The following is a 14,932-nucleotide window of genomic DNA, read 5'->3' on the forward strand; positions in this document are numbered from 1 at the left end:
TAATTAAGGTATATCATACAACTAATTTTGCGGAAGAAGATTGCCGAGAATGATATTCTTAGGTACTTTAGGCAGAATGGTTTTCCATTCTATGACACTTGCGAGATGGTGTTCGACAAAAAGAAAGCTGCATCTATTGATTTTGGTGGTGGTCAAGGTTCTCACGTGGATGATCCAATAATGGTAGACAGTGACACCTCTTCGGAGGATTCGTCGAGCGATGATTCTATCCCCGACCCTGATATCATGCTATATCTCAGTATTATGTTGCGTAATCACCCTAATAAAGAGCATTGGGAAGTTGATTGGGATGCTTATCAAGCCGGAATGAATGTCGAATTGAGTGAGGGAGAGGATGATACAATAGATGATATGTCTAATGATGGATCGTCGGATATATCAGAGGCTTCTTCAGATGTTACACAATCTTGAATTATTGTGCATGGAGGTGGATGTTAGTGCACTATTTATGTGAGTGTGTGTGTGCACATGAAGAAGAGTTAATGTTATATGTTCGCATATGTTTTTTTGTTGGAATTTTAGTTTTCTCTTTCTTTTTTTCTTCATGTTATTTAACGAATTCATTTGTTTTTTTTTTTTTCGTTCTTTATTTTGCACAATAATATGTAGTGCCCATGGAGGTGGATGTTAGTGCACTATTTATATGTGTGTTCGTGCACGTGAAGAACAATTTATGTTATATGTTCGCATATGTTCTTATGTTAGAATTTTAATTTTTTTTCTTCCTTCTATTTCTTCAACATGTATTTTAGCGAATTCATTTGTTGTTTTTCGTTCTTTGTTTTGCACAACAATATGTAGTGCCCATGGAATACAATGTAATGTGATGCGGCACGGTTAATTTAAATCGTATCTAGTTTCTTATCATTTGTTCAACGAAACTTTAAAATAGATATTCAAATTAAGAAATTAATAATCAAGTACATCAAACCTATTTAACTAACTCCACAATTATAATATTGTTCAAGTTGATGTAAGACAATATGTCAACATGCAAACGACAATTCAAGGGATTATGAAACTAATATTATATTATTTTTTTCAAACAACACATTGCTATAAATTGGAAATTTTACATTAACTAGTACAGAAAAAAATAGAAATATATAAATTGAAATTACTACATAAAGTCGCACATAAAAAATTGCACTCCAGAGAATATATGTTCCATGGAGGCGAACACACGATTGAAGAAGATAACTACGGATTAAATGGATCAAACATCGGACCTTTGCCTTTAAACAACAAGCTGTTAGAACCGGAAAAGCTTACACTATGTGTATACTTTGGCATGGATTTTTTTTGCTAGAAAGCTACTTCAAACTTCTAGATTTTATAATTTTATATATAAAGACATATAAATAAATAAATAAAACGTACGAGATTGAATACAGTTGAAATTTAGATGAATCAAAGTTGGGAATGTCATGATATTTGTTTTGGTATTATTTATAATTTTATTTTGTATGTATGTTTATAGTATATTTAGTATATCAAGAAATAAAGTGTATTAGTGATGAACAAAAGGCTACCCAATGCACTCGTATTCCATGGAAGGCGGCCTGTCTGGCCTACTATTTTCATTGGCCAAGTCGGGCTGCGCTGCCCAGCCCACATAGGGAAACAATGAACCCAACCCAATCCCTTAGCCCATTTTATTTTATTTTGATAGGCCCAACAAGCAGCAGAATGCCAAAAAAATAAAAATAAAAATATCTTTATATATATAATGAGTTAGTAAATTATAAAATTATTTTAAAGTTATTATATAAGTAAGATACATATTTATTAAACTACTATTTGATATTTTTCTCAGTAGAAAATTAAAAAAAACTCATAAAATAGAAACTTAAAGTGTGAAATTGTTAATAATTAAAACTTGAAAGTTGCAAAATATGAAGGAAATTACAAGAAAAAATTCAAGTAAAATTAAAAGAAAAAATAAAATAAAAAATTACAAGGAAAATTACAATGAATAATACAAGAAAAACTTACAAAGTGGGATGTATTATACTGCAACAATTTAATGTTGTTTTATACAAAGGTTCTAACATGTGTTTAATTATTGACATTGTAGCTCAAACGTCTTCAATACAAATTGTAATTATATTTTTGTTGTTGTAAATTGAAATTTGTTTGTATTGTTGTTCGTACTTTTCATTTTGTTGTTGTAAAATCTTTGATGATGTTTCCATAGTCAGATCTAGATCTCGAGACCTCTTTAATGGCTGTAACAACTATGGTCGAGTCACCTTCTAAAATGATCTTTCTCCAGTTATTTCTTCGGGCTAGCTCGATTGCCAAAAGTGCTCATTTAGCTTCCGTCGAAGTAGGGTCCAACAATTGCTTGATACTCCTGGATGTCCATCCCACACATTCACCTGTGTGTGATCTAGCTATAATTCCAGGACCACAAACACCATTTGTTGGGAATTGGACACGTGTACGCAGCGGAAAACAAAAAATTTATGTGAATTTAAACAAATTTAAATCACATAATCACATGTCCGATAATTGTAAACAATTAATTGCGTACATTTGCGCTTCCAGCAAAATAAAAAAAACAACATACATGCGAATTATTTAATCGACATTAAATCAACTAGCATGCTCGCATTAAATCAACTAACATGCTCGCAGTAAATTACGAATTTCATGTAATCATATAATACATATAAATTCATAAAACATATTACGATACGAACATGCATAATTTAATCTAATTAAATTAGTATCGAATAACTACGGATTCAAAACTTTACCTCTTGAAGCGTGAGGTAGGCGCACGAAACGAAGCAAGATTGCCACGGAAACCAATCCGTGCAATCTGGGAGCGACGATGGCGAAGCGGCGACGGCGACGGCGTGAGCAACGGCGGCGCGTGAGGTTCACGCGCTGTCTTCGGGCGGTGCGTGGGAGCGCGTGCGTCGTTGGCTCGGGGCTGCGCCTCGATTCTTCGATTCTTCAATCTTCCTCCTCTCGGATTTCACCTCGTATACTTCGATCTACTAAAACGTGGCACTAGACACGAAATAGTTAGAATAAAACGGAAGAAACAAAAAGAGAAAAGAACTACCAAGACGATCGGCCAAGGGGTGGCCGATTCCAGCGAGTTGGCGGCGGCGGCGGCGACGGCGGTGGTGGCCGCGGGTTGAAATCGGCCGAGAGAGAGATGAGAGCAGCTAGGGTTTCGTATTAGGATTCTTTCTTTGCAAGACCTATAAATCAAGTATTTATAGTGTCTTGCATAAAAGCCCTAGCGGGCTTAAGTTGGACCGGGCCCAACAGCTTAAACTCGTTAGTTCTTTACTCGCTCGTTTCTCTCAATTCTTATGATCGGAAAATTGTAACGATTACATTTTCGGAATCATTATAATGTCCTCGTCATTAAGAGTGCCAGTTCTCGATTTCCAACTTTCTAAAAGTGGAAACCCTAATTCAGTGCACTTTCTAAATTTGGAAACTTCCCGATTTAGAAAGTCCACAAGATGTTCGCCTATTCTTTTCCTTTTCTTATTCTCATTCATAATTCCAAATTACGAATGTTGGACCCAATCATATTGACTTCCAATCATGCAAAGATAAAACATTTTTATCTTTGACCATTTATTCAAAGATCTCATATCCACGAGCAATGTGACCCTCGATGGTTCAGGTGTAAGCTAGCCGTGGGCTAGGGGTGGCAATTTGGATCCGGTTCCGTGGATCCAATTAGATCCGTTTCGGTTCATAAGGATCCGGTTTAGATTAAGTTTAGTTGAAACAAATCGGATCCGATCCGGTTGATATTTTTTTAAAACTGGATCCATGTGGATCCACTTTAAATCCATTAAAAGTTCAACCACAAAATAAATTGGATCATATTGGATCCAATCAAAACCCAATTAAAACCCAATCAAATACCAACACAATTTTCTCACAAAAAAAAGTCTCTCTCATATTTCACCCCAAAAATTTCTCAACCCATTGCCATTCCCCACCTCCATCGCCGTTCCTCGCCGCCGTATACCGCTCCTCGCCGACCGCCGCCGTCAACAACCTCCACTTCGCTCGCCGCCGTCAACAACCTGCACTCCGCTCACCGCCGTGAACAGCCTCCACTCCGCTCGCCGCCGTCAACAGCCTCCTCTCCGCTCGCACGCCGCTCGCCGCCAAGATCTTCGCCGTCGCCTTCTCGCCGGAAAATAAGGCCTTCCGGTGGTTTGAGGCCGCGGAGACCGTCGGAAAATGTTAAGGAACTGAGGAGAAGCAAGTCGGAGCCATCGCTCCCGAAATCCGGCGGCGGGGAGGCTGCTAATTCAGCGGCGGCGGTGTTGACGCTGGAAGAGGAGGAGGGAGTGCTTTATCGGCTTCGGACATGTACGGATATTTTCTCCTCGTCGCCGGATAACTCGCTGCCCCGGTCTCCGGGGAATCATTCCGAGGTAATTTTTTATTTTATATTTGTTTAGCAATTATTATTTTTTCTACTATTTATTTATTAATTTATTTATTTTATTAGAACTATTATGCTGCAGATCATATATTTCCAACTCAAGTGCTATTATTAATTCTGATGAAAAAATTAGGGCTGTTAAATTAATGATCTTATTTTAATATTTTTGTGTTCAAAAAACATGACAAATATCTTATTTTCACGTGTCAAGATCATTCCAGGTGATTCACTGTGTGTGTGTGTGCGTAAAATAGTGTGTGCGTGTGTAACACAGTGTGTGTGTGTGTGTGTGTAACACAGTGTGTGTGTGTGTAAAACAGTGTGTGTGTGTGTGTGTAAAACAGTGTGTGTGTGTGTGTGTGTGTAAACAGTGTGTGTATGTGAGTGTGTGTAGAAGCTGTGTGTGCATGTGAGTGTGTGTGTGTGTGTGTGTGTGTGTGTAAAACAGTGTGTGTATGTGAGTGTGTGTGTGTGTGTGTTAAACAATGTGTGTGTGTATGTGTAAAATAGAGTGTGTGTGTGTGTGTGTGTGTAAAACAGTGTGTGTGTGTGTGTGTGTGTAAAACAGTGTGTGTGTGTGTGTGTAAAATGGGGTGTGTGTGTTAAACAGTGTGTGTATATGAGTGTGTGCGTGTGTGTGATAGTGTGTAACTGTGTATGAAAAGTGTGTGAATATATGTGAGTTTGAAAGTTTAGATATTAATTATTAAACCACATAAATTGAGATATTAAATCCTAAAAGTTGAGATATTAAACTACATAAATTGAGATATTAAATCCTAAAAGTTGAGATATTCAACCTCATAAATTGAATAAAAAATGAAATGGATCCATTTGGATCCAATCCGGATCGGTCTAAATTCGATCCACATTAAATCTATTCATATAGATTGATATTGGATCCGGATCCTTTTGAATCCGATCCACATGGATCCGGATCGGATCCGGTCCAAGTTGAGAAATTGCCACCCCTACCGTGGGCCCACAACCCTTTGTGGTCAAAACTCGTCCCTTATAGTTACGATTAAGATGAAGCTCGTTTCACCTTAATCACCCAACGAATCAGGATTGACGTCTTGCAACTACGCGTCATGATTCCCTAGATACAAATGAAGTGCCTGCAAGAACCTTTTGATCTAGTTAGCGTACAGTACGATCCCTTCGGTTCATATGTCCCGATTGAACTAGAGGCATTGGTTCATCGAGACCTCCTTAGTAGTTCAATGACTGTGCGATCGTTCTAAGTGTTGTAATCGGTACGTGCATGACTTAGAGAATCGAATTCTCTAATCATCACTTAGTCAGCTCTGGCCAAAGACTTAGAGATTACAAACTATGAGAACACACAGGACATCCAAGATTATTCTAGCGATCGAATCCCAGACTACAATGCACATACCTCCCACTAGATTTCGGACTGCACGAACATTGGCCCTTGGGGTGGTCCTCGGTGGAACTTAGGGACAGGTCACGATACAGCTGGTCCTCTAGTGAAGTCACGATGATGTCTAGGTCATAAGGACTAATGGTGTACAACTATACCATAGATATCTCTACTCGATTATTGAGAACCACTTAGAGATTTCTAGGGTGAGGGAGTTCAGTGAACTCGTCAACTTACGAGCACCCACTTATGCATGCCGATACCACAATACCGTTTACTGATGAGATGCAGTACACATACACTAAGTGCTAGTCTCTTAATGGGAAGGGCGATATCCTCATTGGTGGCGTAACCCTTCGACTAGGAACACGTTTAACAGTTATAATACTAAAGTAAATATCTCACGATCATAATGATCAATTACTAGTACTTGTAATAACTGTAAGGACTATATCTATGCTTGTGACAAAGGGACGAAATATAGAATGCCAAGGTGTTTTATCATTAATACGAAAAATGCTTGTTTATTACAATAATAAATGGAAAGACCACAGCCACAAGTTGGCTTGTTGGTCACCTACTCTAACAATCTCTCACTTGTCCTAAAGCCAACTACCCATGAATCACAATTCCATCGACTCTCGATGTTTCTCGTGGACCGACCTTGGTAAAGGCTTCGTGAAGGGGTCTACAACGTTCTCTTCCGAGGTGACTCGTTCTACTTTAACTTCACCTCTATCAATGATCTCTCGGATCACATGATATTTCCTCAAAATATGCTTGGACTTCTGATGAGATCTCGGCTCCTTAGCTTGCGCCACAACTCCGGTGTTGTCACAATACAACGGTACTGGATCATTATCATTAGGAATGACACCCAACTCTTGGATGAACTTCCTTATCCAAGTCCCTTTCTTTGCAGCTTCGGACGCTGCAATGTATTCAGCTTCGGTAGTGGAATCGGCCGTCGTGCTTTGTTTGGAAATCTTCCAACACACGGTACCACCATTAAGCGTGAATATAAATCCCGAGTTCGACTTTGTGTGAAAGACTAAAATACCCCCTTTATATTTTAATCTGCTCCAATTTCATTATTTAATTCAATTTAACCTCAATTTGACCCCAAATTTCATCAATTATTCAATTTTGATCCATAACCCAATTTTGACTACGAAAATCACTATTATTGTGTTATAGAGTAATATTAATATGTTGACCGTTCAACAAATGCAAACATAATAAAAAACCAAAAGAATTAATATTGATGTGGTTAACAATAATATTACTGTCAACCACAGTAATATTACAAAACCACAGTAATATTATTATGTTAATCGGTCAACAAATTAAATAAAATAAAAAGGGCAAAAAATAATAACATTGATGTTGTTGAAAATACTATTATTATGTTTACAGTAATTTTACCGTTATAGTCAGTAATATTATTACGTTCACTGGTCAACAAATCAAACAAAATAAAAAACTCAAAAAAATAATAATAATATTGATGTGGTTGAACAATAATATTATTGTGTTTACAATATGTGCTGGCTGTCAACGACATCACAATTACAATAATTGTCAATGACAATACAATTACGATCAACGTTCAACGACGAACGTCAAAGAAACAGATAAAAATTGAAGGAAAAAAAAAAAGTTAACGCCAGAGACCGGCGACGGCCGGTCATATCCGGAAACCCAACGAAACGGGGCCCAAGTGTATAACTCTTGCCACGTTTAATCCAAATTGTAGGTTTTATTCCTTACACTGTGCCACGTCGATACGTGGCCCACAAAGATATTTCGCCTTCGGCATATATTATCCGTTATATACTATCATGCGCCGCGCTCCTCCTGCTCACGCTAGAGAGTAGTAGAGACCATACCCCCTTCCCAAGTTACAAACCCCCAACTCTACTTTATTTTCCCCTTCCACAATCCATGGATCTGTAAATATCAACTCCCATACACATTGCACCGCGAATTTATCATACCAGTGAATTGATTTTGATCCTGTTTTTTTTTTTCTCTTTTTTTTTCTGAGTGTGGATTTTAAGAAATGGCGTTGGGGAGGTGGATAGAATGCAGAGGCGATCTTCTGGAGGAGGGGGCTAAATCACTGCGGCTTCGGCTGAGGGATCGCTTCAGAGTGGCGGCGGTTGACTATCATCGCCGCCGGAATTTGATGATTGCCGATCGGAGCAACTACTTCTCCTCCACCGTACAACGGTGGCTCGATCGCTTCTCCGATTTCCGTAGGGGCTCGCTGCCTTCCTCTTCAACTTTTTACCGTAAAATAGGTCTGAACTTTTCACCCAATACTTCCACTTTGTCAATTTACGTATTTTGTGTCAGACAGATGTTATGTTACTATGTTAATCTGTGGAAATATGCTTATCTATGTGATTTGACATTTTTCAAAAAATCTAATGCATAATAGTTTCTAGAGAAAAGAAATTGATGTGGGAAATTGTTACAACTGTGTCTGTCATAAGAAAATGTATTTCAAATGTTTGATATGATGATTTTGGAATTGAGTAACGAAATACAAGTTATCAATTTTGAAAGGAGGTAATAATGAAAATCTTGAACTTTTGTTGCAGTTTTGAGGATTGAATGACTGTTTACATGCATGTTCCTCTGGTCTCGTATGCTTTTCATGTTATTGATGGAGTGATTAGATAATAATTGTGATTCTATTGATTTGATATCATAATCGCATACCTTTTCAGTGTAGCCACTGATCTTTGATGTTGATATGAAGCGTCTGTTAATTCACAATCTTAGTGTGTGGTAGTCAGGGTTGCATGATATCGATATATGTTATTTGAGAAGGAAGGGGGTTCATAAATCAGTGCACAGTTTTGGCTTTGCTAATTATGATAGTTACATTTGTATTAGATATCGTATGTCTGTATGGTGAATTATTGCGACTTTGGTGCCAAAAACAGGTTAATGGAAGATACTGATTCACTCTTCAATATTTATTCTTAAAAGTTAAACTCTCTAGGTTGAGAAATGCGCAGACTCGATTTCTGGAAACTGCGACCTTGTTGAAAGTATGAATAGAAACATTCGCTGATGAAAATAAGATAGATGGTAAGAGAATGATTGGTAATATGTGAACCTTCACAAAGTGCTTTTGCCAGCTTCTTGTAGCAAATGTCAATAGTGAGCAGTTGGTGAATGAATGCATGATGCTCAATAGTCAATTTCACATTAAAGCAGTCCAGGGTGGATGTTGTCTTCATCAATTTTTTACTAGTTTTAATCATATGTAAATGACTAGATTTGGCAGTTATAGGGAGTAGAGGTTGCAAAGTTTGATAGCTGAGGGAGCTGATATGAGCATATCCTCGGCAACAGTCATTATCTTCAAGTCTGTGTTCAGAAGTAAGGTCTGATATTATTATTAAGTAAAACTTGCACTTTTGGTTCTTGATCTTTGGATTGCTTTATCCAATGTTTTCTCTCATAAAGATTGGGCTGAAATGGATTGTTGTTTATCATGAGGCTGTCAAAACTTGCCTTTTGGATTTTGATTTTGGGGTTGCTTTATCCCAGTTCTTTCTTCCGTAATGATAGTGGTGAAGTAGATTTTTTGGTGGTAATTTTTTTATTATGCTTTGTAAGCTTAAATAGTTAGTTGTAACTGTTGTTTCTTTGATTTGGTTGAGTGGCATTTCAAATTTCATGGTGTGGTTTTGGTCATTCTTTGTCGTAGTTACATTAATAAGTCAGTTGATCTCTTCGGATACTTAAGTTTCAGGGGTTCTCGATGGTGCAAGCTGTAACATACAGCTTGCATTTTTATGGGATCTGAACATCATCTTTTCAAGACAAATAATTCTGAGAGGAAAAATTCTTAAAAGTCTATCTAAGCGCCATGAAATGTTTGCTCAAAATGCTGAAAAGTCATTGCGGACGAGTATATATGCTTCAACTATGGTATGCATGTCCTTAGAGAGAAGTAATGCCATAAAATGCCTCGCGCGAGGGAGGAAGAAGGGGTTTGGGAGGGAGGAGATTCAAATTAAAGATGCATAAAATATTCTGCCTTCGTGAATATGTCTTAAACCATGATATAGTTGAATATATTTGAACTTTGGTAGAGCTTGGTTTGGGAAATAGTTCTTTTGACTGGTAGTCACGACATTATCTGTTCAATGGTATTAAGTTTATCTCTTAGGTCTCGTTTGCGAATGTTGATGTGATTGATAAGATTGATTGAATTGGTTAGGGTTACATTGTCCATATGGTTATCTTATGTTTGAGATTAATCATACAATGATTGTATTTGTTAATATCCTTTATAGGATTGTGTAATAATAGGGGTTAATTAAAACCCAGTTCCCCCTGTTTTTTATCATGGGGTGAAACCTAAATCCCAAATATTTGAAAAAGCTTGATTATATTGTCATAATCGCCAAATAAAGACTTGGTAGTTCCATCTATGTGCCTGTGTTCACTTAGTTTTTTTGGCTTAAATGGAATCTAAGTAGCTCTATCGATGCCTAATCTTTCAGTTTTCCATGCAGTGAGTAAGGATATTGACGCAGAAGATGATTCGGCCGTGACCCGCATGCTCCAGGCCGTTGCTGCTCCTGTGATTGGAAATGTTTGCCATGTTTTCATGCATGGCCTGAACCGTGTCCAGGTAAATCCAAATTTCCTCATGTTTGAGCTATTTACCTTTTCTCTTTGTGTATGTATTTGGGAAAACAGCTTGACTTCTGTTGCTGTTCAGATATTTGGAGCAGAAAAATTACAAAATGTACTGCTGCATAGGCCAGAGAACAAGTCTCTGATTACGGTATGCAACACTGGATCCCCTTATGATGTGATAATCTATGTATTGTACTTATGATAATGAACAAGTGTCTGATTAAGGTATGCAACACTGGATCCCCTTATGATGTGATAGTCTATGTATTGTACTTATGATAATGATCAAATTATAGTTGTACAAGGCTTTAGGTTCCCTGGTTATATGGTGTGGCGATACACACCTTATTGATGTGAAGGGCACATTTAAGTCATTTCCATTACGTGCCCACAATGCTACATATTTCAACTATGTAGTACACAAATAAATAACTATATTGATAAGAAAAGAACTTGCTCTCCGATAATTTCGCATTTGTAGCAAATTCAGCAATTATTTTAGCCAGTTTAGTCAAGTTATATAAAACAAGTAAAAGAAAGCTAGAGAAGAATAAAAATAATTTAGAGAAGACAAGAAAAAGTTGAAGGGGCAGCAGCATAAAGAGAGATGATAGGTGCTAGGAGAAGGAAGAAACCAATAGAAGAGGGAGAAAGTTATCTGAAATAAAAAACAATTAAGAGGAAAAAGAAGAGTGAAAAATAGCATCAAGGGTTTCACTGACTGTTAGATAGTTTTCTTCCTTTGCAAAATCTGATGAGCTATGCTACAGTAACTCATGAGATATTCTACAGTAACCCTGCTTTCGTCAGTAACATCTTTTCTTTGTTTGTTGCTATCACATTGAAGTGTTAATTTGTCTACTCACAGTAACCTATTTACTGTTTTTAGGTTAGCAATCATGTTGCAGCCATGGATGATCCTTTAGTTATTGCTTCCCTGCTTCCGCCTAGCATGCTGTTAGATGCAAATGGCTTGAGGTGGACTCTGTGTGCATCGGATAGATGTTTCAAGAATCCAGTTACATCAGCATTCTTCAAGTATGTGAAAGTACTGCCAGTTTCTCGCGGGGATGGGATTTATCAAAAGGTATTTGATCCTTGTGGTTCTAAACTATGTTTCTTTAAACCTTCTAATTTGCCCAGAATAATTGCATTTACTATGCAAGTTTCGTGATTGTATATCAATTGTTGTTGATGATGTATTAGTTCGATGTTGAGTTCCCTTATTTTGTTTATCTTTTGATGCCCGTTCTTTAAAAGAGGAACACGACTTTGAGTACATGTTTTCATAATTAGACTGATAATAGTGATAAGTTGTTTTTTGAGTTATTTGTACTGCTCACTGGGGCCACAATGATTCATGGACTTTATAAGGATAATAAAGCAGACTCTCATGGAGTTTTGTGTAAATATAATAGGTAAACACACTTCATTTCCGGAATTATATATTAGTGGGACTGTTAGATGAGTCTTGAGTAATCAATCAACTACCAAGGTCGAGAACTCCAATTTCGAAGTTAACTTGAATATGCAGGCTTGAGAGCAAGTATAAAGTTTGCAAGTAGAGTGTCATGGACTAGAATTTGTTTTTGGACATGTAGTTTGGATTATAGAAAATAGAGTATTGAAAAACTGATGATGTTTTATTATTTTAATAGGATAAACTAAAGGGTGCATACTCCATAAAAAAAAAATGTAATTCTAGTGACAGGTGTGTACGTACAATGTACATTAACATTAGTGTCATAGTGTCAATGGAAGTAGTGTAGTCCTGTAGGTTAAACCAAACTTTGCAGGATTTCTGCAAGTGTCCCTAACTTATATTTGTTGAATCCTTCTATTTTGTCTTTTCGGCCAATTGGTTCTATAGACTGAAAGAGTTGTGACTTCTGAATTGTTTTTGCTTTAGGAAGCTAATTTATTGTTCTTGTTTTAAGATAAAGCTTCTGCTCATTCATTTCTTGCTTCTGCAGGGTATGGACCTGGCTATTTCGAAACTGAACCGCGGGGGATGGGTTCACATATTTCCTGAAGGTAGTCGTTCCCGAGATGGTGGGAAAACTATGGGATCTGCGAAAAGAGGCACTGGAAGGTATATGCTTTACTGTCTACTTAGCAATGCTTCGGGTTTTTGCCTTCTTTTCCTCCCTCCTTAATTTGCTTCAGATCTTTGATTCTATATATACAATCGATAAGTTATTCATTGGTTAGAGTTGCACACACATACAGTTTTTATTTCGTAATCAATTTATTCCTCTATATCTTTTAACCTTCATCTCTCCTAAAAAAACAAGTGTATTCAGTGAAAGACTCCACTAAAATACAAATGCAGTGGATTTTAAATGTTGGATGCTTTATCACACTATGATGATCTTTATTTGCGGCTAAGTGAAGTGAGCATTCGTGTTTGTCGAAATGATTAGGAACAATACTGTTTCAATATGATTTGTTTGATGCGAGCATCTGAATATCGACTATTTCTAGTGAACGTGAAGAGTGTCTGATTGCATCTGATTTGCTCAACATTGTAAGAAAAAATACTTATGATTGTGCCGGATTAGAACAAACCATAACTCAAAACAATAATTTCCTGTGATCGAAATTGGAGTACTTGAACTGGCGATATAACTGTTCTGTAATGGGTTTGGTTTACCAGTTAGTTAAGGAGTTCTGGAGTTCTGATACCAAAATAATAACTCGCAATGCAGACCATGTGCGGGTTTGGAAAAAATAAATAAATATATGTTGCTTGTTGTTTTTATAGGTTGGTCCTGGATGCTGATAGTGTACCCATAGTTGTTCCGTTTGTGCACACTGGAATGCAAGAGGTCATGCCCGTTGGAGCCAAGTTTCCTAGGATTGGCAAAATAGTATGTACTCTCTCTCTCTCTCTCTCTCTCTCTCTCTCCCTCCCTCCCTCCCTCCCTCCCTCCCTCCCTCCCTCACTCACTCCCTCCCTCCCTCCCTCCCTCCCTCCCTCCCTCCCTCCCTCTCTCTCTCTCTCTCTCTCTCTCTCTCTCTCTCTCTCTCTCTCTCTCTCTCTCTCTCTCTCTCTCTCTCTCTCTCTCTCTCTCTCTCTCTCTCTCTCTCTCTCTCTCTCTCTCTCTCTCTCTCTCTCTCTCTCTCTCTCTCTCTCTCTCTCTCTCTCTCTCTCTCTCTCTCTCTCTCTCTCTCTCTCTCTCTCTCTCTCTCTCTCTCTCTCTCTCTCTCTCTCTCTCTCTCTCATATGGGGGGGATCTTTTATCACTAGCACTGATTCCAAGAAATTGGCACAATCACTGTTCAGGTGACTATACTTGTCGGCGACCCCATTAGTTTCGACGACATAATCGCTGAAGGAGCAAAGCAAAACATATCAAGAGGAAAACTCTACGACGCAGTCTCTGCTAGAATCGGAGACCATCTTCAAAAGCTGAAGCTGCAAGTCGAAAGAATAGCCACAGAGCAAGCGCTGCAACTTCCGAAAAATCCTTCTCACGCCTCAGAACGCGCAACTGGTCTCTTACAAAACATCGATTGGGAATCACATGGGATGGCAAACTATGTAGGCATCGACAATGATAGCTCGCAAAGGCAGGATATACTGTTCGAACCCAACGTAGCTGAAAAAATCTATCCTAGAGAGAGAAATTTTAGAGTCGGCTTCTCAGCTGGTGGTGGTGGATTTGTGTCGAGTATACGAAGTTATATGGACTCGACGGAGTTAATGGTTTTTGCAGCGAGAGGTTTATTCGAAAATCATAGAACAAACGAGTGTTTAGGTAGTGTAGATGGAGTTAGTCCTTTGAAGGTGTGGAACAATATTTGGAAGTCTGTTTCTGGGAATGATCATTTCCCTCTTAATTCGGTTCTCACTGATGCAATGAGACGTTGAAACTTCACCCCGGAATTGAATGCTTATCAATTTTGTTTATTTTATGTTTCTGGGAATATATTCTCATACATATATTATGGCGGTGTTTGCAAAAGCTTTTTGTAAAAAATAAAAGTTGGTGATTGTGAGTAAATTCTTTAAAGAATCAACTTTAAGCGGTTCATTTAACAGCAGCAGGTATTTGCAAATTAATTTTATTTTGGGGAAATATGTAAACAAACCCCTCAAATGAGAAATATTTTGAATTAAACTCAGTTGAATTTAAAAACTTTCTTCATAACCCAAATGTAAATTTAAATTAGTGAGCCCCTTGAAAATATGTTATCCCTACTTTATCCTATTAATACACACCCCAAGTTCTAACCCTAGATCTCAAACCTACAATCTCTTTTTATTCATAACCCAAATGTAAATTTAAATTAGTGAGCCCCCCTTGAAAATATGTTATCCCTACTTTATCCTATTAATACACATCCTAAGTTCTAACCCTAGATCTCAAACGCACAATCTCTTTTTATTTCTCGTTATTCTCTCTTTGTTCTTCTCCCAG

At 37.7% G+C, this 14,932-nt stretch overlaps 1 protein-coding gene across 1 annotated transcript; it reads left to right on the forward strand.

Moving 5' to 3' along the window:
* Positions 1 to 7,688: 7,688 nt before the first annotated feature.
* On the forward strand, positions 7,689 to 14,426 carry LOC105952542 (Phospholipid/glycerol acyltransferase family protein). The gene is made up of 7 exons (XM_088813358.1): positions 7,689 to 8,143; positions 10,382 to 10,500; positions 10,591 to 10,656; positions 11,398 to 11,595; positions 12,482 to 12,600; positions 13,273 to 13,378; positions 13,795 to 14,426. Exons 1-7 carry the CDS (start codon positions 7,903 to 7,905, stop codon positions 14,380 to 14,382), a joined length of 1,437 nt encoding a protein of 478 aa, XP_088669484.1. The 5' UTR covers positions 7,689 to 7,902; the 3' UTR covers positions 14,383 to 14,426.
* Positions 14,427 to 14,932: the final 506 nt, after the last annotated feature.

Source organism: Erythranthe guttata, chromosome 14 (assembly GCF_056151865.1).
Source record: "Erythranthe guttata isolate IM_541 chromosome 14, IM_541, whole genome shotgun sequence".
In the NCBI taxonomy this organism is placed as follows: domain Eukaryota; kingdom Viridiplantae; phylum Streptophyta; class Magnoliopsida; order Lamiales; family Phrymaceae; genus Erythranthe; species Erythranthe guttata.

Coding starts and splice junctions, on each gene's coding strand:
- LOC105952542 (XM_088813358.1), top strand. CDS start 7,903: ATGGCGTTGGGGAGGTGGATAGAATGCAGAGGCGATCTTCTGGAGGAG. Junction 11,596..12,481: donor GGGATGGGATTTATCAAAAG/GTATTTGATCCT, acceptor TTGCTTCTGCAG/GGTATGGACCTGGCTATTTC. Junction 12,601..13,272: donor GCGAAAAGAGGCACTGGAAG/GTATATGCTTTA, acceptor TTGTTTTTATAG/GTTGGTCCTGGATGCTGATA.